This window comes from Paramisgurnus dabryanus, chromosome 6 (assembly GCF_030506205.2).
Source record: "Paramisgurnus dabryanus chromosome 6, PD_genome_1.1, whole genome shotgun sequence".
Taxonomy (NCBI): domain Eukaryota; kingdom Metazoa; phylum Chordata; class Actinopteri; order Cypriniformes; family Cobitidae; genus Paramisgurnus; species Paramisgurnus dabryanus.
The window spans coordinates 1,075,956-1,100,226 of NC_133342.1; the positions used below are offsets into that span (position 1 = coordinate 1,075,956).

At 36.4% G+C, this 24,271-nt stretch overlaps 2 protein-coding genes across 4 annotated transcripts in view; both read right to left on the reverse strand.

Moving 5' to 3' along the window:
• Positions 1–13,194, reverse strand: part of slco5a1b (solute carrier organic anion transporter family member 5A1b) — a 29,336-nt gene extending 16,142 nt beyond the window's left edge. Inside the window, exons 1-12 of the mRNA XM_065266408.1 lie at positions 12,917–13,194; positions 10,000–10,050; positions 7,654–7,767; positions 7,383–7,473; positions 5,282–5,399; positions 2,105–2,429; positions 1,549–1,866; positions 1,412–1,455; positions 676–992; positions 506–592; positions 327–406; positions 116–180 (exon numbers count right to left, since the gene is read on the reverse strand). Of these exons, the coding sequence (XP_065122480.1) occupies positions 116–180; positions 327–406; positions 506–592; positions 676–992; positions 1,412–1,455; positions 1,549–1,866; positions 2,105–2,429; positions 5,282–5,399; positions 7,383–7,473; positions 7,654–7,767; positions 10,000–10,050; positions 12,917–12,995 (1,689 nt within the window). The 5' untranslated portion in view covers positions 12,996–13,194. The remainder of the gene's footprint in view (positions 1–115; positions 181–326; positions 407–505; positions 593–675; positions 993–1,411; positions 1,456–1,548; positions 1,867–2,104; positions 2,430–5,281; positions 5,400–7,382; positions 7,474–7,653; positions 7,768–9,999; positions 10,051–12,916) is intronic.
• A 1,297-nt stretch (positions 13,195–14,491) lies between these two features.
• Positions 14,492–24,271, reverse strand: part of esyt2a (extended synaptotagmin-like protein 2a) — a 43,605-nt gene continuing 33,825 nt past the window's right edge. For 2 of the 3 annotated variants that reach the window (XM_065266396.2, XM_065266379.2), the window contains 9 exons: positions 21,891–21,965; positions 20,841–20,927; positions 19,699–19,848; positions 18,379–18,791; positions 18,020–18,118; positions 17,806–17,937; positions 17,562–17,667; positions 16,571–16,614; positions 14,492–15,786 (listed from right to left, as the gene is read on the reverse strand). In XM_065266396.2, coding sequence (XP_065122468.1) covers positions 15,738–15,786; positions 16,571–16,614; positions 17,562–17,667; positions 17,806–17,937; positions 18,020–18,118; positions 18,379–18,791; positions 19,699–19,848; positions 20,841–20,927; positions 21,891–21,965 — 1,155 coding nt within the window. In that variant the 3' untranslated portion in view covers positions 14,492–15,737. Of the gene's footprint in view, positions 15,787–16,570; positions 16,615–17,561; positions 17,668–17,805; positions 17,938–18,019; positions 18,119–18,378; positions 18,792–19,698; positions 19,849–20,840; positions 20,928–21,890; positions 21,966–24,050; positions 24,111–24,271 lie in introns of all 3 variants that reach the window. The other variant, XM_065266388.2, reaches the window with a different exon arrangement.

Sequence of the window (24,271 nt, forward strand, 5' to 3'; positions counted from 1 at the left end):
AGGTGTCATGTCAGTCTTATGAACACCCCTTCAACAAGTAAAGTGTAAAAGACTTTTTTTTATTTATTCATATCAATTAGACGTATTTGAGGAGACAAAAATATTTTATTCTTACATCAGTTACTCCAGCCTCCACAATCTTGATTTTTGCTTCTTTTTCCAGCTCGTTCTTCTGACGAACTGAACACAGAGAAGCATCAGAGATAAAGACATCTGAGCATTTATCACTCAGGAATGAAAAATTTAAGAGAAGTTGAGTGCGTAGTTCTTTGTATGTGTGTAACAATGTGCATTTGTAGTAATGGTTGTATTGATTAAGCTCTTACCTGCTACATTAGCAACATCAGCTGTAGTGATGTTCTGAGCGTTTGGACGGACTTGAAATGTCACAGCTGGAGTGATTACACTATGTATAAAATAAACGTACAATTTTAACTTATATATTTTTTGTAAGTAAGGGTGGCTTTCACTCAAAGCCACTTGCACAAACACAATTATGACTCACGAGAGTTCTGAGAAATCTGTCATCTGAATCTTCGCTTTACGAGCCACCAACTGCATCAGATCCAAACCCTTATCGGTGGAAAGATTCCTGATCCAGAGAGAAAGAACAACTTTTATTGTGTGTGTGTGTTTGTGGCGTGTATGACTTTGTGTGTTGTTGGCCTAGCTTACTCTGTATCCGTTATAATGTATCCATAGATGTCATTCTTGGTATTGGTCTGGACATCGAGCTGAAGATCTTGTACTTTCATGTTCTTGCGACGCGGTGCAGGGTTTGTCTCCACACCAGAGGAGGGCGCTATAGCTGCCGCCTGCACCCAGCCCTCTACCTCCTCTACCTGTTCTATTGCCTTTTTCTGCATTCCCACATCCCGGTGCGTCGTTCGGCTACGCACGGTTTCCACAGACACACCATTCCCCTTAGCAACAGGCTCGGGTTCTGAGGTTTTATCCAGGTATTCCAGGAGCTTTCCTAAGAATCCAACTTCCTGGTAAAACAAGAAGTGTACGTTGTAGTTCATTGTACTGCTGGCAAAACATTGGCAATAACTAGGTTTTTGGACCATCTACTATTACTTTTACATATTTATGTAACTACTCATGTAACAATCTTTAAATAGGGAAAACATGGAAGTGTTTGGTGGCTTATAAATGTATCCCTGTTTGGATCTTAAGGAATGAATGGGGCTATATGCTAATACATTCACGACGCGCTTTACAAAGGTTAAATGCACACATCGAGAAAAAGATAGGTATGTATTAATTTGTCTAAGTTGAGGTAAGAACATAGTAAAATATTGAAAAACAGTGATGTTTTCCTTTAACCAGGCTGAAGCAGTCAATATCCAAAAATATCCAGCTCTAACCTATCTAAAATCATTAGATGTTTAAATTACCCTAGTTTTACCTTGTTATCCATGTTTCTTTTTTCCTCTTCTACTATTTGTCCTTCTGTAAGAGAAACATCATGATCTTTACGTGTTTGCTTCAAAAGTATGTGAATAATGTAACGTGGCATTTATTAAAAAATAAACTATGTGCTACCTGTCACAGGTGGAATGGTTTGGAGAGTCCTTTGAGTGACAGATGAATTTTCCTCATCCACTTCCATCTGTTCCTGAGCACTGTCTTCAGGGATCTGATCCACCGAATGTTCCTCTATCTGATCGTCGTATTGCAGGTCTTCGGGATTCTGCTGTGTCTCCAGATCTCTAGGCATCTCTCCTTGTCCTGTCTGCTTTTCCACCACCTGCAGAGCGTCCGCGATAAGAACGGCAAGCTTATCCAAATCTGCTGCCTTTAGACTCTTCACATCCACACTGTGCTTGCCCACATTCTGCAGAACTTTCCAGATGAATGACTCTGTAAACAGATTAACCATCGGTATTCACATTTACACAGTATGAAGTGGTGAACTTTCTGTTCACTTACTCTAACATATGAGAAGCTCAGATGCAAAAGCACCTAAACGGCACCTTTGTCAAAATGAGATAATGATGAATTATATCCCGAATGCTGAGCCAATGCTCATTTACAATGGCGCTTAGAGGGTTTTGCATCTAAACTCCTCATATGGGGAAAGGAAGAAAACATGTCATACCATCCACAGGTGTGATTGAGTCACTTGCAGAGGGCTTTCTAGAGCCATCTTTAAGGAAGAGCTGGTCTACTCTGGGTTTTTCCCCTAGACCGGGCTGAGCTGGTTTGTTCTGGGTAAGATACTTCCGGAGAGCGACCGTGAGCAGGTCTAAACCATCTTCCTGCCGAGGAGTTTGTGCCACGTCGCTCTGGTATCTGTTGAGGTCAGGGTATGATTTTGACTGATATGGTGATTCTGGAATGAACTCAGGAGGGGCGGAGTCAGGAGAGGTGGAGTCAGATTCAGGGCGTGGTTCTCCTGAGCGAAAATACTGAAGCCCCGCCTCCTGCGCAACATACAATTAAATAAACGACAAACATACAATTTTTAAAACTCATTATTAAGAGCTTTATGAAAATATCTGTATAGTTAGCCTGGTTAAAACCAGACCATTTTCAGTAGTAACTGAGTTATAGTCTGGCAAAGCTACATAGACAAATCATTTCCAAAGGGGTGTCACCAACGGACGTCTCTCAAATGCCTCTGTGTCCAACTGGATAGAACTAAAACCAATCACAGCGATAAAGGAGATGACGTATGCTGAGCTATATCCGGATTTTGTCAGATCCAGTCGGTAAGACAGCGATAAAATCTTTTTTTTAGATATGAAGACTTTGAGTGTTGTTCTTTGCTCGGGTTTTAACGAAAAAGAAAAGTTTAAATCGCTTTAAACAGACGTGATAGCTGATTCGAACAAGTGATTTTCCACGGTGGCATCCATTCCTAGTTAAAAAAAGAAAATTATAAACCCAACGTTGGGTTAAATTATCCCAAAAAAATTCAAAATTTGACTCAACCATGGGCTGAATCGATCCAGCATTTTTGGCTAGAACAACCTTGCATAAGTTAAAGAATGTATTTCCTTTTTTGACCGAACCATTTGTTGAAAGTTACCCAGCACTCTTATAAATAAAGGTGCTTCACGTTGCCATAGAAGAACCTTTTCTGTCTAAATGGTTCTTCAAAGCACCTTTCACAAAAGGTTCTTTAAGGTGAAAAAAGGTTCTTAAGATTATAAAAATGTATAAAGAAATGATTTTTTAAAGAACCTTTGACTTAAAGGAATATTCAATTTTCTTAAAAGAAAAATCCAGATAATTTACTCACCACCATGTCACCCAAAATGTTGATGTCTTTCTTTGTTCAGTCGAGAAGAAATTATGTTTTTTGAGGAAAACATTGCAGGATCTTTCTCATTTTAATGGACTTTAATAGAGCCCAACATTTAATACTTAACTCAACACTTAACACTTTTTTCAACGAAGTTTCAAAGGACTCCAAACGATCCCAAACGAGGCATAAGGGTCTTATCTAGCGAAACGATTGTAATTTTTGACAAGAAAAATAAAAAATATGCTCTTTTAAACCACAACTTTCGTCTAGGTTCGGTCCAGCGTGACCTAACGTAAATGCGTAGTGACGTAGGGAGGTCACGTGTTATTTAAAACGCACATTTGCGGACCATTGTAAACAATAAACTGACACAAAGACATTAATTAGTATCAGTTGACATACAACAACGTCGGAACGGTCCTCTTTCAACACACTTGTAAACACTGGGGCGGAGTTTCGCGTTCGTCCTCTGTGACCTCTTGACGTCATGACGTATTGCGTGGGGTCACGGTGACGCATCACGACCGGATCTAGACGAGAAGTTGTGGTTTAAAAGAGCATTTTTTTTTCTTGTCAAAAATGACAATCGTTTCGCTAGATAAGACCCTTATGCCTCGTTTGGGATCGTTTATAGTCCTTTGAAACTCTGTTGAAAAAAACTGTTAAGTGTTGAGTTAAGTATGTTGGGCTCTATTAAAGTCCATTAAAGGAACACGCCCACATTTTGGGAATTTAGCTTATTCACCGTATCCCCCAGAGTTAGATAAGTCCATACATACCTCTCTCATCTCCGTGCGTGCTGTAACTCTGTCTGACGCAGCCCCCGCTAGCTTAGCTTAGCACAAAGACTGGAAATGCATGGCTCCAGCTAGTATACTGCTCCCAATAAGTGACAAAATAACGCGATCATTTTCCTATTTATGTGTTGTGATTTGTATAGTCAAACCGTGTACAAATAACAAGGTGATATGAGACACAGCGATCTTTTAACAGTATACATACTGAGAACTATATTCTCTGAAGACGAAGCACTGCCGCATGGGCGGAGTGATCTGCTCGCAGCACACGAGAAGCCCCTGGTGAGGAGCAGAGAGTTCGGTCAGAGTTGTGCAAATCACTCCGCCCATGCGGCAGTGCTTCGTCTTCAGAGAATATAGTTCTCAGTATGTATACTGTTAAAAGATTGCTGTGTCTCATATCACCTTGTTATTTGTACACGGTTTGACTATACAAATCACAACACATAAATAGGAAAATGATCGCGTTATTTTGTCACTTATTGGGAGCAGTATGCTAGCTGGAGCCATGCATTTCCAGTCTTTGTGCTAAGCTAAGCTAGCGGGGGCTGCGTCAGACAGAGTTACAGCATGCACGGAGATGAGAGAGGTATGTATGGACCTATCTAACTCTGGGGGATACGGTGAATAAGCTAAATTCCCAAAATGTGGGCATGTTCCTTTAAAATGAGAAAAATCCTGCAATGTTTTCCTCAAAAAACATAATTTCTTCTCGACTGTACAAAGAAAGACATCAACATTTTGGATGACATGGTGGTGAGTAAATTATCTGGATTTTTCTTTTAAGAAAATGGAACATTCCTTTAAAGTTTCTTTGAAGAACCAAAAAAGGTTTTTCTAGGCCATCGCTGTGCAGAACGTTTCAAAAAGCTTTTTTTTAAGAGTGAGCATGGGATCCATTCCCATTGCACATACGGATAAAAAAATTATAAAAATACAATTTTCAAAGGCATAATGTTAATGGCAAATGCATAAGTGTAAAAACTGCAGTACATATTTTAAGTGAAAGTATACATGAATTGGATACAGCCATTGTTTTTCAGAGTTTATAGGAGAAAAGTGTTTCTATGTCACACACTACACATGCATACTTTGACATGTTTACATATACTACACTTATTTATTTGACAGATGCTTTTCGTTCACATTAAATGTACATTTATAACATGCATTTAATAAATAAGTCGGTTTCATGAGATAAACACACATAGATCCAAACACTTTTCACCTTGCTTGATTTTCTTGGTAGAAGCCCCAGGTGCTGCAGGTATCTCAGTGTCTTTCTGAGCTCCACCTCTGACGATTTCATTCTTCTGTCTCCAGCAGAAGTACCATAAGCCTGTGGCCTATTAGAACATGAACACATAATCCATGAGTGCAGGAGACAGCAGGGGCCTTATGGGTAAGCGCCAGGCGCAATTGAGCTCCAACTGTGTCTCATCATCTCATACTCAAAGAAAATTTTTATTGCTAAAAGGAATGTCAAAATTTAACATTTTTACAAGATGTAATATACATCTCAGGTGTGCCTATAATGTGTCTGTGAAGTTTCAGCTTAAAATACCCAACAGATCAGGCCAAAAATGCCCCTATTGGGTGGGAGCAAAACAGTGTTGCTTTCATGTGTGTATCTTTAAATGCAAATAAGCTGCTCATTACTCCCGTCCCAACAGAGAGTGAGCGCTTTTGGTTAAAAACAGATCTGATTCCTGTGAATGCAGTATGAGACACAGGCCCGGCTCCAGATATGAGATGAAAGGTGGGCCAAGTGATATTCCAGGTGGGACGGTGGGATTGGGGGGGATTCTTTAATGCTTTAATCTCACATGTCTATAGTTTTAATATTATATATTTAAGACAATTGTTAGGGTTATTTGTTATTGTTGTGTTTTCTTCATTTTTAATATTGTTTGTACATATTTTCGATCTATTTAGTAATTATATATATATATATATATATATATATATATATATATATATATATATAAATGGTTAATATGTTTATTTTTACATTCTTCCTTTTTGCATTTGTAATATTTTTTATATCAATTAAGTACATTTGATTTAATTAGTTAATTAGATTTGATAAAAAAGGGGCAGTTCTTTTAAAATAACTATTTACATCAACTAAAACAAACTTGTTACTTTAGTAAAGCGTAAACTGTAAGAAGTGGGTTTATTCCTGTAATGTTTTGTTAAAAAGAGGCAGTTCTTTTAAAATAACTATTTACATTAACTAAAACAAATTTGTTACAAACAAAATTTTTTAATTTGATCTGAAATGCTGTTTTTCTTAGAAATTATCCTCATGTCTGTTAATATAGTATAACATTACAGATTTTTGGCCAAAAGATTGGCTGTTATGTGGTGTAAGGCCAGGGTAGGCCAAGCCTCTGATTGGGTGGGCCAGGCCTGATGAGAAAGTATCTTTAGCCGCAACTGCACTAACGAGCTAACAAACACATTTATAAAAGCTTTTGGGTAAAATGAACCAGTCAGGTAGTGTCCATGGATGGGGTTTTATCAGTGTGACATCACATTAACAAGAGAATCAAAACAGCATGTCTAATGAGACTGCTTTGGTTCAATGGGATTAAAAAAGAATGAGAGGACTTTTTTTTATTGTAGGGTCGTTGTGTTCACACACTGTTGATAAACATACATGTCCAAACATCTTGTTAAAGTGGATTTTGCATAATATGGGCCCTTGAAAGAAGATAAACGATGTGTCATTCAACTATTGTGCACTTCTAGCCTAACAAATACATAAACCTGGTTTGAATTTCCTTTAAATCTTAAATTATAAAAGGGTTTAAATGGACAATAAGTAGGATTTACCCCATCTAGTGGTGAAATTGTATTTTGCATTCAAACGAACAGTGCTCTCTAGCACCTCGCTTTTTCAAATGCATGTTGCAACTATGGTAGCTGTTATGTAATCACTGATCTCCTTGTCCGTTTCAGCTGGTTCACGTGTTATGAATGAAAACGTGTTGTGGAAACGCGTTGGTAGGCTAGTGCTTTTTGTCCCTCTCTGCTATTATAGTTTATCAGTAAGGCGGAACGACATGGAAGCCTCCTTGGACTTACCAGTTCAATGTAAGTAAAGAGAAGAAATTCTAAGCTTAAAAAGAAAAGTCAGAATGAGGACATATTTATGAATAAAGACATTGATTTTGATTAATTAAAGACTTAAAACCCTACTTACTGTCCCTTTAAGTCTCAATTTGATCTTGTTTTTTTATTTGTATCTTGGAAAGAAATTCATTATTTCCTGTGAGTAACAGTGAGTGTAGAAACTAACCGCTGTGTGTTACGATAACCGTTACCTGAAATCTGCTAATGGGAGGGAAATCTTGCGTAGTTTGGAGAACTCATTAGATAAAACCTGCTGTGTGATGTCATCTTCCCACGCCAACCCTGCAACACAATCAGGACAAAATATTCTGACATGTGAGATCAGCTCTGTGTAATATATTACACAAACACACACAGCATCTCACACTGAGCTTGGGATTTGATCCAGGATGCTGAGAGGCTCTTGGAGCAGCCTAGTGGCATTGATGTGTGCGGTTGCTATGGCAACACTAATGCACCTACCTCTGTGTGCCAGTTTCTGAAGCAGCGTTCGGAATCTCTGTACCGTCGCTGGCGAGACGTCATACGTGTAGACGTCTGTTAGCGGAGCAGCCTCACAGCGGCCAAACATGCCATCTGTAGAGAAACCCAATCAAAAACCAGCAGCCTTCAACACCTTATCTTTTCTCACAGTGTGTGTATGTGTGTAAATGTAGATATATTATGCCTCTCAGCTTATTAGAGAAGTTATTGTATTTTGCATACTCACAGCGTATGCAGTAACTATTTCATAATTTTTTATTATATAGATAGTTTGTGTTTTATGATTCAAGTGTACACTCTTAAAGATAAAGTTGCTACAGAAGGTTCTAGAATTTTGAATTTTGGTTCCTTGAGGAACTTTTGAGTCAAAAGCAACAATTTCTTTCTAACCTTTTCATAGTCTGAGGAACCTTTCAGTACAAATATATATATTTTTTTAATTAACACACAAAATTGTTGTTTTTCAGTTGGTTTAACCCATGGTTGGGTAAATATTGGACACACTCCAAAAATGTCTGGTTTATTTTTAACCCATGATGGGTATATATTGGCCAAAACACGTGGTCGGTTAAAAATGACCCTATGTTGGGTTACAGGGTTCCCACACCTTAGTTAACTTCAAATTCAAGGACCTTTCAAGGACTTTCCAGGTCCAATACCCTCAAATTCAAGGACTAAATGTGGGGACACATTTCAAGTGAGAGCAAGGTTACATCGTGTTACCTTTTAAAATACATTGTTACAGTTCCGTTTCGAGGGAACTTGCGCTGCGTCACTGCGGTGACACTTTGGAGACGCCTCCAGTGGTAAGTGCGTCTGAATGTGTATATCAAATTCAACCAATGGTGAGGCTTAACGACAAAGACAGGGTGACGCGGGAGCCAGGAAGTATATCGCTATCTGAAATATTGCCAAAGACGGCGTTACAGGGATGCAAGAAGTATGGCAAGGGAGACACAGCGTCTCGTTCCCTTCTCAGGGAACAACAGTTACATGCGTACCCGAGACGTTTTGATGTGTCAAACACAAATATGCAAAAAAGCATTTTGGAATGAATCAACATTCGCATACAGAAGATATAAGCATTTAAAGTGAACAGTTTAGCACGTGTGCTTAAAAAGTCTAGAATTTTATGATATTATCCTACAAAACACAGGGAATAATATGAGTTTTTTTCCAGAAATCTTCTTGCATAAAATAGATTCAAGCACTTTTAATGACCTGTATGATCTATATATGTATATTTTCAAAAAACTTCCCAGGGCCTTGAATTTTTTCCCCCAGATTCACAAACTTTCAAGTATTTCAAGGACTCCTGGGAACCCTGGGGTAAAAAAAATGACCATTGTTGGGTTGTTGTTATGCAACCATGGGTTATACTAACCCAGCATTGGGTCAATTTTAACCCAGCAGTGTGTTCTGTCCAATACTTCCCCAACATGGCTCAAAAATAACCCAGACATTATAAGAGTGCAGAACCAACTATTGGCTTATAAATTTCAACCTAAATACTGGGCTGTTTCAACTCATTACTTAAAGAGACACTTCAATTTTTTGATTATATGCTCATTTTCCAGCTCCCCTAGAGTTAAACATTTGATTTTTACAATTTTGGAATCCATTCAGCCGATCTCTGGGTCTGGCGGTACCACTTTTAGCATAGCTTAGCATAATCCATTGAATCTGATTAGACCATTAGCATCGCGCTTAAAAATGACCAAAGAGTTTCGATATTTTTCTTAAAACTTGACTCTTCTGTAGTTACATCGTGTACTAAGTTGGTTGTGTCCAATATTTACCCAACCAATCAAATATTTTATAGAATGCAATCATAAAAATTTTGATTATTAAAATTACAATTTTAAGATTTGAATTTATTTTCAGTAAGCCCCTTCCTGTCTTACTTTGACCTAGTAGCGCAAAATGAAATAAGACATATAACACTCATGCAGGACACCAATGGGAAAGTAGTTTACTGCTAAATTGGCTTATATCATCTTCCCGACATGTGAATGACTTCATTTATATTACCCTCCTATTGACTGTAAAACTCAGTATGTAAATGTATCAAAGTCCAGGAACGCCAGTTTTGAAAGCTTGCTAAGCAACTTTAAAATTTAGACCAAATACAGCTTGTGTGTGTGTTTGTTTTGTCACACCTAAAGCGTTAAAATCCATTGTACTCTTCCTGAACTTATACACTGCTAGCTGTGCATACGCACACATAGATCCAGATAATACTGAGGGCTTGATCAAATGGCATGATGCATGAAACCTTGAAAGAGAAACTGCAGGTGCCGGTGTGTGTATATATGTGTGACTCACCATTAAGACAGACTTCATAGTTCATACACAGACCATCCTCGAATAGGCAGCCTGAGATAAAAGAAAGAGAGAATGACCCCATGAACCACTTTGAAGTTTGATTTTTACCTCTATTTTTCTATTGAAACAGGAAGTTGGGATGTGACATCCCATTTTTTTTTAAAGTCAATAGCCTTAAGTTGACAATATGTCACAGCCATGAACATTATTTGCTAGATAGGAGGAGAACCCATCTTGCTCTACAGAGAGAGAAAATAAGAACAGTATGAATTATGAATATTTTAATCTGTACACTTTTATAAATAAAGGTGCTACATGATGTCATAGAAGAACCATTTTAACATCCTAAGAACCTTTCTGTATCACAAAAGGTTCCTTGTAGCAGAAGAAACTGCTATAAAAAGGTAAAAATAGAAATGGCTCTTTAAGAAACCAAAAATGTTTCTTTTATGGCATCACTGTAAAAAACCATTGTGTCAACTTTATTTTTAAGAGTGCATTCCCATAGGGGAAAGACAGTACATTAGAGTATATATTTAACCATATAATATCTTTAAGAGACAGTACTTTATCTTACAGACATCCTAAAAAGCCACCAGACAGAAACTAAACATCAATTCGGTTTAGAATTAGAAAATGATACTTTATTCTTGCTGAACTCCATCATTGCTTCAATATCCTCATCCAATCACAAACAAACAGCTGGGATGTGTTGTTGTTTCTTTATTAATCAGACCACAAACCCATCTGGGACAGATTGCAAAAATTTTATTCCAAGGACCAGAATCTGTCATGCTTTATTATGCCACTTATTACCTGCAGTCGCGAAAACAACTGCAGCGTATTTGATATTCACACACATCATTCATAGTAAATTCTCCTCACACAACCCTGCACACAACAGGCGTCTCAGCAGACGATGGCAAACTCTCAACCTCAGAATATCTGCGTGTGGGGGTTAACAGTTACAGATCTCATCCGCTCCTGTCTGATTCAAGAGCCACAAATCACTTCATCTGGTCTTTTTTAAGCTTGATCCATCTATTCTGATTTCACTGTGATTTGTCATTTCTTTACACAATCTGATCACCCACACACCAAAAAACGTCATCATGTTGACGTCAGTGTTTGGCTTTTCACAGTGCTGTTTTGAGATGGTGCAGAGCATTAAAATGATCTGATATAAGAGAAGCCACTGGTACCACAGACCCTCATTAGCTTTCATTATGAGCCACATAGATGAGATTCTTTTTAAACATGATATCGGCTTTCACATAAGACAACATTTGAGCTCTGAATGTAAATGCTTGATAGCAACCTGATGAGACTATATGACAGGTTCTGAGTTTTGGTAAAAAGGATGGAGGGTCGCGACTATGACCATCCTCATATGGATGGTCCGTGTAATAGATGGATGAATTATTCATTTTTTTCTCATTGTGTTGTTTGTAACTTTCTGTAATTAATGTATATTTTCTGAAATGTATACACTTATTTCTTTTTATCATAAGTGTAAACCAAAGCTACATTATGGATCTCCTTTGCTGTCAGTAACATTTCACATGACTTTCCCGAATATTGTATGTACTGTAGTATCCCACACTGTAACAAAAAAAAAAAAAATACAAAACGGGGACGGTACCCTATATAGGTACAGATATGTATCTTGAGGTACCAATATGTACCTCCGAGGGACTAATATGCACCTGTGCTTTTTGAAAGAGTACTGCCCCAGGTACATCTTTTTTACCTTTCTTCTGAGAGTGCATAGACAAACATGAATGTATAATCACTAAAGCATCTGACATAAAGCCTAAAGTAGCTAAATGATGGTATTTTTAAAGGTTTAATATACAAATACAGTACATTATTCAATGAGGAGCCTATATTGTTATAATGAAAGCTGATCTTCTGTAATTTCCTGAAAATAAAGTGCAGGATTTCACTTTCAAACTGACTCTGCTGAAGTCTTTTTATGTATAATTAACTTCAGTGTTCTGTGTTGATAATGGGCCTGTACATTAGACTACAGAGGAAAACATTAAACTACTTAAGTAATTTACAAACAATATGTGCATTTTTATATATGGTAACATTTGTGGACCTTTACAGAGAGGCGTAATTTTGACACGTCTTACTTTCACTTAAAATCGTTTTACTGAACTGGTTTTGCGGTGAGGTTTGAACTCCCATGTTCCTGTCTCGACCATAAAATGAAAATATTTATTGCATTAAAGTCAAAGGTGTGAGTGTTTATGTGTGAACATCTATTTAAACCATTCATGCTGTCTAGAGCACTCAAATCAATATGAACGTAACATCCTGCAACCTGTTGCCATGGTTACAGTTGCTAATGACTGACATGATGACCTTTTTTCGAGGCTGGCTTTATGAATCACATAAGCTTATGATGCTTCATTTCCTGTGCTTCTGCACTCACTGACGACCCCCATTGAGCACCAGACTGTTTGAAATTCAAAGGAGAATTTAATAAAAATATATTAATAATGGTATCTTACATTTATCTGCAAGATATCCGAAAAATAAAGGTCGCGTGCCTGTTATCGAGTCCAGACATCACAGTTATGTAATGACGGAAAGACCAGCAAATACACCTCTCAGCCTCACAGACAGTGCATGAGGTAAAATCCTTGAATGCAAAGAATCACACATCAGTGTTACAGACACGAGCCATTGTTGGATCATCTCGTGTAGTATGTAACGCTTATTATTATGATATTTCCTATCGCTTTCTGTTTGTCCACCCGTGCACCCTCCATTGTGCCTTCAAAAACTAAACACACTTTTGACTTCCATAGAAAGACATTACAAAGCACCTGATGCAATACTAAAGAGAGGAGGTCTTCAGTGAATATAATATTGCAAATATTACAATCGAGGCGCAAAAAACGCTTACCGAATTTTCGATCCGCCGCTGAGGCGAGACTGGCCTGGAGCGCGAGGAGCGCGAGAAACAGCGATGCCATTCTTCCCATCACGCGTCCATCTCATTCGCGCGTTATTCATCCATTACAGTAGTAAAGCGGTCTATGGGATACTTCCTTCTTTTTGAAAGGTCGTAGTTGATAGAGACGTGATGGAGAGAGAGATAAAGAGAGGGAAACGCAGACGTCAAGAGCAACCTGTCCGCGCACACCGCAGTAGTACGCGCGCAGCTCAAATCAGCACTGAACAGCGACCAGCCTCTGACGTCACGTCACAAACACACACACGCGCGCGCGCATAAACGCACATAAGCGATGATGAAATGTATGTAAATTTTATATTTTCTTAGCAACTAATGATAATTATGTGATTATTGTGGTATTAATTAATTATATTTATGTTTAATTATAATAATTCGGTTTAAGTACAATCCTATTTTTACACTTAAACACAATTTGCGTTATTTAACTTTAGTAAGTTTAGTAGAAGCAGTTAGAATGTCGCATTTAATAATTAATTTTTGTTTAACGAAATAATTAAACCAATGTTTAAGGTGAATATATTCACACCCTGCTGAAATAAACAATAAAAGTCAACACAGACATTCAAATATAATTCTATTCAAATACCAATTAGGAACCATTAGCTTTTATCTTTAAAACCATTACAAAATTAATTTTTTTTGTGTATTTTGAGTATTATTTCAGTAGGACTTAATGGTCCCACCATTAGGGCCCAACACATGCAAGCATAGGTTCCATTACAATCAATAAAATTCCCATTAAAACCAGCAGAATTTCTGTGGTTTCTATTGTAATTTTTTATTAGGAAGCATGCATGACATACAATGGCTACTTACTCCTAAGCATTTGCATTTTTTTAATCCTCATTAAAATACAACAGCAAATCATTGGTGACCTAAAGCAGATGTTGATGTTATTTTAAATAAGTATTATAAATATTCCTAAAGCTTGCAAATCACAAAGCAGGGTTTCCCGCAGAAAATTTGTTAGTTAAGGTGGTAGGGTTGTGCAGGTGGGTGGGCCGGGGGCGTGGCAATCAAAGGGGCAGGGCGTATGCGTCATAATAAAAATATTTTTATTTTAAACACTTAAATAAAACTAAATTTTGAAGAAACTATGACAGAAAATGAACACATACTAGATTATTAATGAATTAAATGTTTTATCAACAGGCTAATTATCCTTCAGACAGTGACGGACCATGTCTTTCTCTCATTTCGGCCATGTGGCGTTTGGTGGAATTTTTTTTTGGACGACCTAGTTAAGGTGGTAGGGTATCCCAGCTTAGGTGGGCCACCCGAACTGAAAAGTGCTGTGGGAAACCCTGACAAAGGTTTTATCTACAATGTATTAGACTATATAACCAATATCCTACAAAATTTGTCTGAATCTTTGGAAAAACTTCAACTTTTTCGCCTGATAAAAAATTCTTTAAAAAATTCAGCCTAATTAAATTTTAATAACAAAATCTGATTTAAAAAACAAGATTTAATAGCTTTCAACACAAATTATTTACAACCATGTACTGGTACAGAGGAAATTTTTTATTAATTAAAGTGAACATCATCAGATACAAAGACATAACAATCCTCTACCTGATGTCAAATATCCTCTCAGATAACTATATTGTTGGTCATAAGGCACAAAATATACACATCAATAAGGCAAGCTCAGCACAGAGAAACACTCTTGACTGCATAATTTTGCTTTTCATTGTTTTAAGTACATAATAGGCATAATAAAATCTGTCATATTATACACAATAATTTATATAATAAAAACATATTCTTGCTGACAGGAACAAAGTTAGAACAGTTTGAGGTTTAATCGTCTGCGCAAAACAAGCTCAGCTCAGTACTGCGAGAGACTAAACCACAACCTTCATTTAAGATCAAACCATACAAAAAAACAAAAGACTTTATTAAAAGGTAGTGTGTGACAGGTGAACAGGTGTGTTTTTGGGAAAGGAGTGAACGTGTGACAGAGTGCTATGTCAAAAGCAGAACAAGATTCAGAGATATGACAGCAATGGTTTTCACACCAGGTGTTCAGAGTCATGTGATGCGTGTCTACACAGGTGGATGAATGCATGATCACACCAGAGAATATATTTACATGTACATATACCAACACTGGGTTGTGCAAACATTTAGGTGTATATTTGGTTTAAATCACACAATGACACTCTTTATAGTAAGCCAAGCATTTCTTTGGTAGATTTGTCTAATAAAGGAAGCACATGTAGATATGAACAGAGATGACAGTATAACACTTTTCATTACAAAGAAGCACAAGTTTAGTGCTTTTTAACAGATTATTATTTATAAAACTTTTCTGAATACTACATATCATTTGTAACATATAATTTATTTACAGTCTAAACTCGATTATATTTAATCTCACAGCCATCAACATTTAAATGGTGGATTTTAGAGTTTGCAATTATTGGTATATAATATAAGTATTAATGTGTAAACAACTATTCTAGATGCCACTGAGCTTCGTCCCCTTGTTTTTTGCTTTACAAAAGTCTACATTCTTACATTATATACCACTTTCATTCTCTCTCTCTCTCACTCTTGCTTAGTCAGTGCATATTTCTAAAGGTTTTTACTTATTTTGCACTATAAAATTGCTAAAAGTAATAAAAAAATAAAGAACCAACAAATACAAATTGTGCCCAGAGGCTAAAACACATGGCTTAAATATGTCTGACGTTCGGAATCGTAGTTTTTTTATGTGTAGGGTGAAGGAAGTTGATTCCTTTGATTAGGGGTATTGGGATTGTCGCTTTTGTCCATCCACTGTAAGCTCATACCTGCCATTAAAACAAACAAACAAACAAAAAATGCTTTTAAATGTATATTTTGCTTAATAATGATGAGATGTGTTATGGGTGAATCAAATAAAAAGTGTTGGAAATGTCCAGGTCATAATCACCAAACCATATTTATAAGACAATTAAATTTGAATTAAATCTGTCATTCTCAATTTCATTATTGTTATTAAAAGAAAGTTCATCATTTGTTAACATTAAGTTACTGCATTAGCTAACATACACGAACAATGAACAATACTTCTACAGGATACTGGATTTAATGTTTGTTTATATTTATTTCAGCATTTACCAATACATTTCTAAAATTAAGAGGTGTTTCATTAGTTAATTTCCCATAAACTAACATGAATAACTGTATTGTTATTAACTTACATTAACACAAATTTAATACGTGCTGAAAAACGCTATTATTCATTGTTTGTTCATGTTAGTTAATGCATTTACTAATGTTTACTGATACAACATAATTGTAAAGTTGTCGGTATATATTACAACAACATTGTAGTATTTGTCATTTTTTATTGAATTTATGCTGATTTGATAAAAATCATTTAGATATAAATGTAGCTTTTGCATCACAGAAATGAAGGTAATAATTTCGGGAAAGTAATAATATACCTAAATGTAACAAAAATAATGTCATAACATCTATTTATAAAAAATACTTTTTGATTTTGTTGCAAAGTATGATATTCTTATTAAAAGTCATCCTTATGTTTATGTATACACTTCATTTTTGTAATATTATATAAAATGCTTTTACCATTGTGTTGTGCCCCTTGATATGTCCTCAGAGTCGACTAACACCTGAGAAATAAAGACAATTCAGTCAATATTTTTAATACATTTTTTAAATCATATAACTACTTATGCTATGGATGCCATTAAGAATGCTATTAATATTGTGAGCAGGTGTGCCACACACACTAGTCCTGAAAAGTGAAGCCAAAACATTTTGATTGCCCCCTGGTGGCAAGCTGCAGTATATGTCATAAACCGTCCCTCTCTATGTAAATGGATGGGACATGAGCCAAACTTAAAAATCAAATTACACTACCACTTACTGCAATAATAGTTTCTGTTACTTTTCTTTGTTACTTTACATATATTTCTTATAATGCCGATGCATTTTTAAGTGTTAGTTTATCTAACCCATTTTGTTTAAGGTAGTTATTAGATAGCATTAACTCATTCCCCACCAGGCATTTTTTGAAAAGTTGCCTGCCAGCATTTTTTGTGATTTTCACAAAAGTTTTACAAAATGCCTTCAAGGAAAGGTTTCTTATTAAAATATATAAACATACAAATATAACAAATGAAAGAACAGACACTCTGCTTTCAAACAAACAATAAACAAAAAACAAAAACAAAAACAAAATGGGGAATTTTTTTCTGCTTATAAACTCTTAAATATGGGCATTTTTCTTTAAAAATACATTTTTTTAGCAAAAGCAAAAGCTAAAAAAAATGTTGTGAAAAACAAACATAGAGTTTAGAAATAGTAAATAACGTTATGGCTTCAGTTTTTTTTATAAATTCTAGTGGATTTTCATAAGTCCAGTGGATAATCGCGGTATTGCAGATTAACATAAATACCGCAGCACCACCTCCCGATCACTACTGTGCAGACTCTGGATCTAAATTACATCATCGGTGGCAATGTTTTAGATATCTAGGCTTTATTTTTTAAAATGGAACTCTATGGAGACACGTCATGCATCTTATATAAAGTATATGGTAGTGAGGCATGTCACCTTTCCCAGCAGCCCTCTGGATTTCGACAAGATTCCTCCTCCATTCTTCACAGCGACGTCTAGAGTTCTTCTGTGTAACTCCACAAGTGACACACTGAATTCAAACCTGCACACACAATATTTTGTGAATATTTTGTGTAGAGCGTTGACATCAGATTTATTTCAGTGCAAGAGCAGACTGCGTGAGGTACAACATAAAAAGAAAGATGAACGAGAAGATCCAGAGAAAAGAAAATAGACTGACGTTTGATCGTAGATGGGATTTACAGTTTTCTTCAGTGTGTTTGTTTTTCTGCGTCCGGAACGTCGTTTATCAGGCAGCAAATACAAACGGACGTATGGATCTGAACCACTTTCAGTAGAAGAGATCAGATTCCTGCAAACACAAATTTATATTATAAATATATTTTCTAAATCAGTGAAAACATTCTGATGAATCAAATGTCAGACGTGTTTACCTGCAGCTGTGCACCACAACAATTAGTTTGTTTCTCTGAGGACTGTGCCTGATAGTTAGCTGAATCTCACCCAACGGAGCAAAACCAGGCGAGGAGCCACTGTAAACGCACACACACACACACACACACACACACACACACACACACACACACACACACACACACACACACATATTAAACTGCAGCAATGCTAACATACAAAACAACAACAAGTCCTAAAATCAAATCATGATATCATTAATAATAGTAAGAGAAAAAGAGTGATTCATACTGACAATAATTCACATCAGCAATTAAGCAAACACTTTTTGCTATGACAAAATGTCCGTACATGACAAATCCCACAGAGCTGTACATACTTATGTAACATTTGTATTGTTCTCTGTAGTTCCAGGGCGGTGCTGGGGTTGGACACATCTGATGCTATGCTGGGTGTTGGCTCTTTACTGTTCAGGTGTAGCTGAGAGCCAGAAATGGCCAGGTTTGATGCGCTCTGCCCTGATTTAGTAAGACGGGCGGGCGAGTCTTCCAGTAGAGCTCTATCTGTCTGTGGTTCCACCCGCGAGGAGGGTGTTGGTGTGGAGGGAACGGTTCTGGGAGTTGGGGTGGGCGGAGATTTGGATGTTGGTGTGGTGGCTGCAACAGTGGGTCGTTGATTAGAGGAGCTGGGGGCGACGCCTGCACTCGAGCGACGGACCTGAACCGAGGATGGCTGGGCTGACGGCTGGGCTGTTGGCTGATCTGATCCAGTCAAGTTCTCCGTACAGAGAATCTTAAATACACAAACAAAAAAGTTCCCTGGTTATTGTCATTTATTAAAGCTCACATAACACACACCATTTCTGCTTATCTCGTGTTAATCTTGAGTACCTATAGAGTAGTCCTTCATTGTGCATGTGCTATTCTGGTTAAAGTGCCCATATAAGGACTTTCAATTTACTTCCTGCACTGAAATGGCCCGTAAAAAAGCAAGAATGTAACATATAAATCTTCTATGTTAAAAAAAAAAAACTTTCCGAAACTTGTACGAACCCTGGCGAAGTGCATTCGGCATAGAAATACTGTGTCACACATCCAGCGGCTTTTTTTTAACGTTGTCTATGTTTAGCATAAGGAATCCAAATCTTAAACAGTGTTAATTAATTAGAATACATTAAAGGTGGGGTGCAGGATCTCTGAAAGCCAATGTTGACATTTGAAATCACCTAAACAAACACGCCCCTACCCCAAAAGAATCTGGACCTTCTTTTGATAGACCCACCCCACACATACACAACCCAGGCAACAATGTTGGTTAGTAGACACGCCCCTTACTGCTGATTGGCTACAAGTGTGTTTTGGTACTCGGCCCCACTCCCTTTTCCAAAGGGTTTCTCAAAAATCGTGCACCCCACCTTTAAATAGCTTTAACCCACACCCCCTTTACATTTTTATTTCAATATTATGCTAATAATATTTATTAATTATAATTATTTTATTATTTATAAATAGTAATATATTATGATTTGTGGTTTCTTAGGTTGAAAAAAACAACTTCTTTTTGGAACAAATTTTAAAGGACCACTATGCAACTCCAATAAACACACATAGAAGTATAAATGTGCATATTTACATGCAAAAATACAGACATAAAACTTATGACAAAATGTACTTTATCACATGTTGGTGTGTATTTTTACCCTTAGTGCCATTTTAAGCTTTAGTGAAGCACCGGGTCCTGAGTTCTTCAGTGGGAATCTCTCAGTGATCATCATTGTTTCCTCCTGCAGCAGTTTAGACAGAGGAAAAGAGATCGTGCCCATTGAACACTCTCGCTTTTCATCCTTCACCTGCGCACAAACACACAAAACAGCACACTGTGACTTGTATGGAAAACATCACTGTGTTGTAAGCACATTGTGTAACTTCCAGCCAGGGCTCATTAAAAAAGCTATTTTCTACATAACAAAACACATATGTGAGACCCTGTCTGTGAAACCCAGGTTAAAGTCTCAATCTAATAAAGAGAGAGTTTTAGTTTTCACTGATTATAAATAAAATATATACATATAAAACAAGTAATATATATATGTATATAGTATATAGGTAACAGATGCATTTTATGCAAATCATTTTGCAACATTCAGGTTACAATACTGCCTGAGCCACCTGGGGACTCATTTGCTTTGTAAAAAGCTCGCCACCTAAAGGTTTTGTCATTTAACTTTTTATCGTTGAACATTCACCAATTAGTACATCACTACAATATACAATGGGCTTATGGTTACCAGCCCAGATCTTTAACTCTTTCCCCGCCATCGACGAGATATCTCGTCAATTAAGAGAAAACGCTTCCCCGCCAATGACGAGATTTTCCGTCTTTCCGCAATACCGCTATTATCCACCAGGTGGTGCCCTTCCGCAACTTTTTAATACCGGAAGTATTGCCCTATGGCAAGCTGCTGCATGTCCGTGTCTGTTTTAAAGATCGCTCTGAATGGGATCTCTATGAAAAGTCCGTCACAAAAATGGAATTATCTCTGCTTTTTGCTCAAAATATGGTGTTTTAGCAGAAACCTTCCCATATTCAAAAGCTGATTGCAAAAGAACCACTGAAGGTAGGATGAAACGGTTTTTTTTTGTTTGAAAGCAGAGGGTCTGTTCTTTCATTTGGTATATTGTATGTTTATATATTTAAAGAAGAACATTTTCTGGAAGGCATTAAACTTTGGTGAAAATCATGAAAAACGCTGGCGCTGGCTGGCAACTTTTTTTTAAAACGCTGGCGGTGAAAGAGTTAACAACTAGGTTACACCTCCATGTGTGTAAGTTTATGCTCTACCTCTACTTCAAGATCCTGAGACTTTGGATTGTGGATCAGGAATGTGTGCGCCTCTTCCCACACCGGCTCAGTGGTTTTAAATCGAGTCTGTAATGAGAGTGAATGTAAATTATTTTACAATTTCATATTTATCCACAATTGAAAAACAATTATTTTCCCCATTTTATAAAGCCACTGTGATGTTTTACTGAAGCAAACTTTTGAAGTCAGTGTGTAACACTCCAAAGACTAAAAAACAAGTCATGTATTTCATTTTAGGTAATAGCATTACAATGTGCTACTATAGTGCTGTACATTTACATACCACTTTTCCTAGGTATATGGAGAAACAGTGATGTTATTTAAAATAAATAAACAGATTTTTAAAGGAATAGTCTACCCCTTTGCCATATTAAACTATGTAATTACCTCAACTTAGACAAATTAATACATATCTATCTTTTTTCAATGCGTGCACTGTACAGCGCGTCGTGAATGTGTTAGCATTTAGCCTAGCCCCATTCATTCCTATGGTACCAAACAGGGAAGCCACCACACACTTCTGTGTTTTCCCTATTTAAAGACTGTTACATGAGGAGATATACCAGTAAGTATGGTGCCACAAAATAAAACTTTTTTTGGTAACATAGGAGTGAATGGGGCTAGGCTAAATGCTAACACATTCACAACGCGCTGTACAGTGCACGCATTGAAAAAAGATAGGTATGTATTAATTTTTCTAGGTTGAGGTAATAACATAGTTTACTATGGCAAAAGGGTAGACTATTCCTTTAATGACATATGCTTCTATTTTCTTTAAAGATTTCTGTCACTTAAAAAACATTAATCTGTTGAGCTACAAGTCTACTGCACGTTAGTGCTGGAATAAAAAAAAAACACATTCATCTGTGACCTAAATGACAGTAAATTTATTCTGCAGTTCCTAAATAGCAGTCTTTCATACAAAACCATTTACATAAACAATATTTACTGTATAAATATGCCCCTGTAGGAACAACACGGTCTTGCAATTTCTACTAAAGCAACATTTGTAAAGAATAACCAATATACCTTGCTCTCAAAGGATTTGTGTCCCACAGTTAACTGGACAAATGGACAGGGTTCACTGGTCACTTTCTTTCCAGTCTGAAAAAAATTATACAAAACATTTATTATTATTAATTATTAATAGCAGAGTCAACCTCAAACACACACTTGCTTAAGCAAAGAATACTGGAATTAAACCACACAATTAAACAAAATCTGCAAAAACTGTAAATTATGTAAAACTGTAAATAACATTATGCTTACTCCTGACTATTAAAGGGATAGTTCACCCAAAAATGAAAATACTGTCATCATTCATGCACCTTCATGTTGCTCTAAACCTGTATGAGTTTGACTTCCATAGTAGGAAAACCATACTATGGAAGTTAATAAGGTACCGTCACTTATGTGGACACCATCCAATAATGAAAATATCTGAATAATGAAACTAACACAAGTTTAGAGCGACATAAGAGCTAATAAATGACAGAATTTTCATTTTTGGCTGAACTGACCCTTTAAGAGAGTCAATAGACAGAATCTGTCATTTATCCAATTTTTCAATTTAATCACACATGGCCATCTAAAATACATAAACCTTATTATTTTATCTGGCATAAAAATGGTTCAGAAAACTTAAAAACATAAATACCAAACCTTTTGACTGATTAATCAGTTCCATTTTCCTAAAAAAAAAAAATCCAGATAATTTACTCACCACCATGTCATCCAAAATGTTGATGTCTTTCTTTGTTCAGTCGAGAAGAAATTATGTTTTTTGAGGAAAATTCTCATTTTAATGGACTTTAATGGACCCCAACACTTGTGGAATGATAATAATTAATGTCTTTGTGTCAGTTTATTGTTTAAAATGGTTCGCAAATGTGCGTTTCATATATGTAACACGTGACCTTTCGATGTTATTACGCAATTACCTGAGGTCATGCTGGTGCGTCACACAGCAGGAGGAAGAAAAGTTGTGGTTTAAAAGTGCATATTTTTTATTTTTCTTGCCAAAAATGACAATTGTTTCGCTAGATAAGACCCTTATGCCTCGTTTGGGATCGTTTAGAGTCCCAATTTTAAACTGCATTAAAACTGTTAAGTGTTGGGGTCCATTAAAGTCCACTAAATGAGAAAAATCCTGGAATGTTTTTGCTAAAAAAAAACATAATTTCTTCTCGAATAAACAAAGAAAGACAGTGGTGAGTAAATGATCTGGATTTTTTTAAGAAAATGCACTAATCCTTTAAGTGCTTTACCAAAAACATATTTTTCAATTTTTTTGTTTTAATTTTTTTTAACTTGCAAAACTTTATTAGGCCATAGTAAATATACGATTTTTATTTATTTTAAGAGGTTTTATGCATCAATTTCTAGCCAGTAGCCAATAAAATATTTTACAAAAGCTTGAATATAAGACGACATTGTTTATGGAGAGGCATTTTCAAAGCGTACCTTTTGAAAAAACGCTTTTGAAGACCAACTCTCGTCTTTTATAAAGAAAATGGTATAATTTAATTTTCCATAAGTCAAAGGGGACCAACTTGGTTCCCCACATTCTTTAATACTTTCCCTATTACATACAGTACTATAAATAACCTTCAGTCCATCTGGATTTAATAAAAATTAAACTGTCCATCTCCTTGTGAAAACACACAGTCTATTAATATTTCATTAACAGCAGAAGTCTGCTTTACTGTAAACGACTGTAGTTTATAAGATTGCTTTAGTCCAGGTGAACTTGTTTATGTGTATTTGGCGCCACCTACTGCATTTGCTGCGGGTGCACAGTATGATTGACAAGTAATCATTTAGAGCTCGAATAAGACGACATCGTTTATCAAGAGGTATTTTTTTTGTGAAAATAAATGTTGTCTTATATTCGGGACAATACAGTTTTCTTGAAACAAAAAGAAAGTCATGTCACCTTCACAAATGTGTCCATTTTTAGGACATTCACCATTAGGTATATTTGTTAGATTCAAGCGTGCTAGTTGAGCAAATGTTTTAAACAATTCATTGCAACTAAAATGTAACCCTCTGACCTCAGGTAGTCAAATATAAAAAGACACAAATTAATGCATGTCTGCATGCGATTAATCAAAGCAGATAGACAACACGCATGCATGTACCCGATTCACTTACAATCATCCAACACTAAAAAAAAACTGGTTGTGTTACCTTTATCCCTTTATTGGCTTTCTTCTTCGGACCTGCACAGTTGAATTCTAAAGGATTGCGCTTATTTCCCCAGGCAGAAAAGGACGAGACACATACATGAAAGCACACACACACAAACAAACACACACAAATACAGGCAGGATTATTAGAAGCATGGCATGCAAAGTTAAATTCAAAATTACACACAGACATTTTGGAGCATTACCTCTCTCTCTTACACA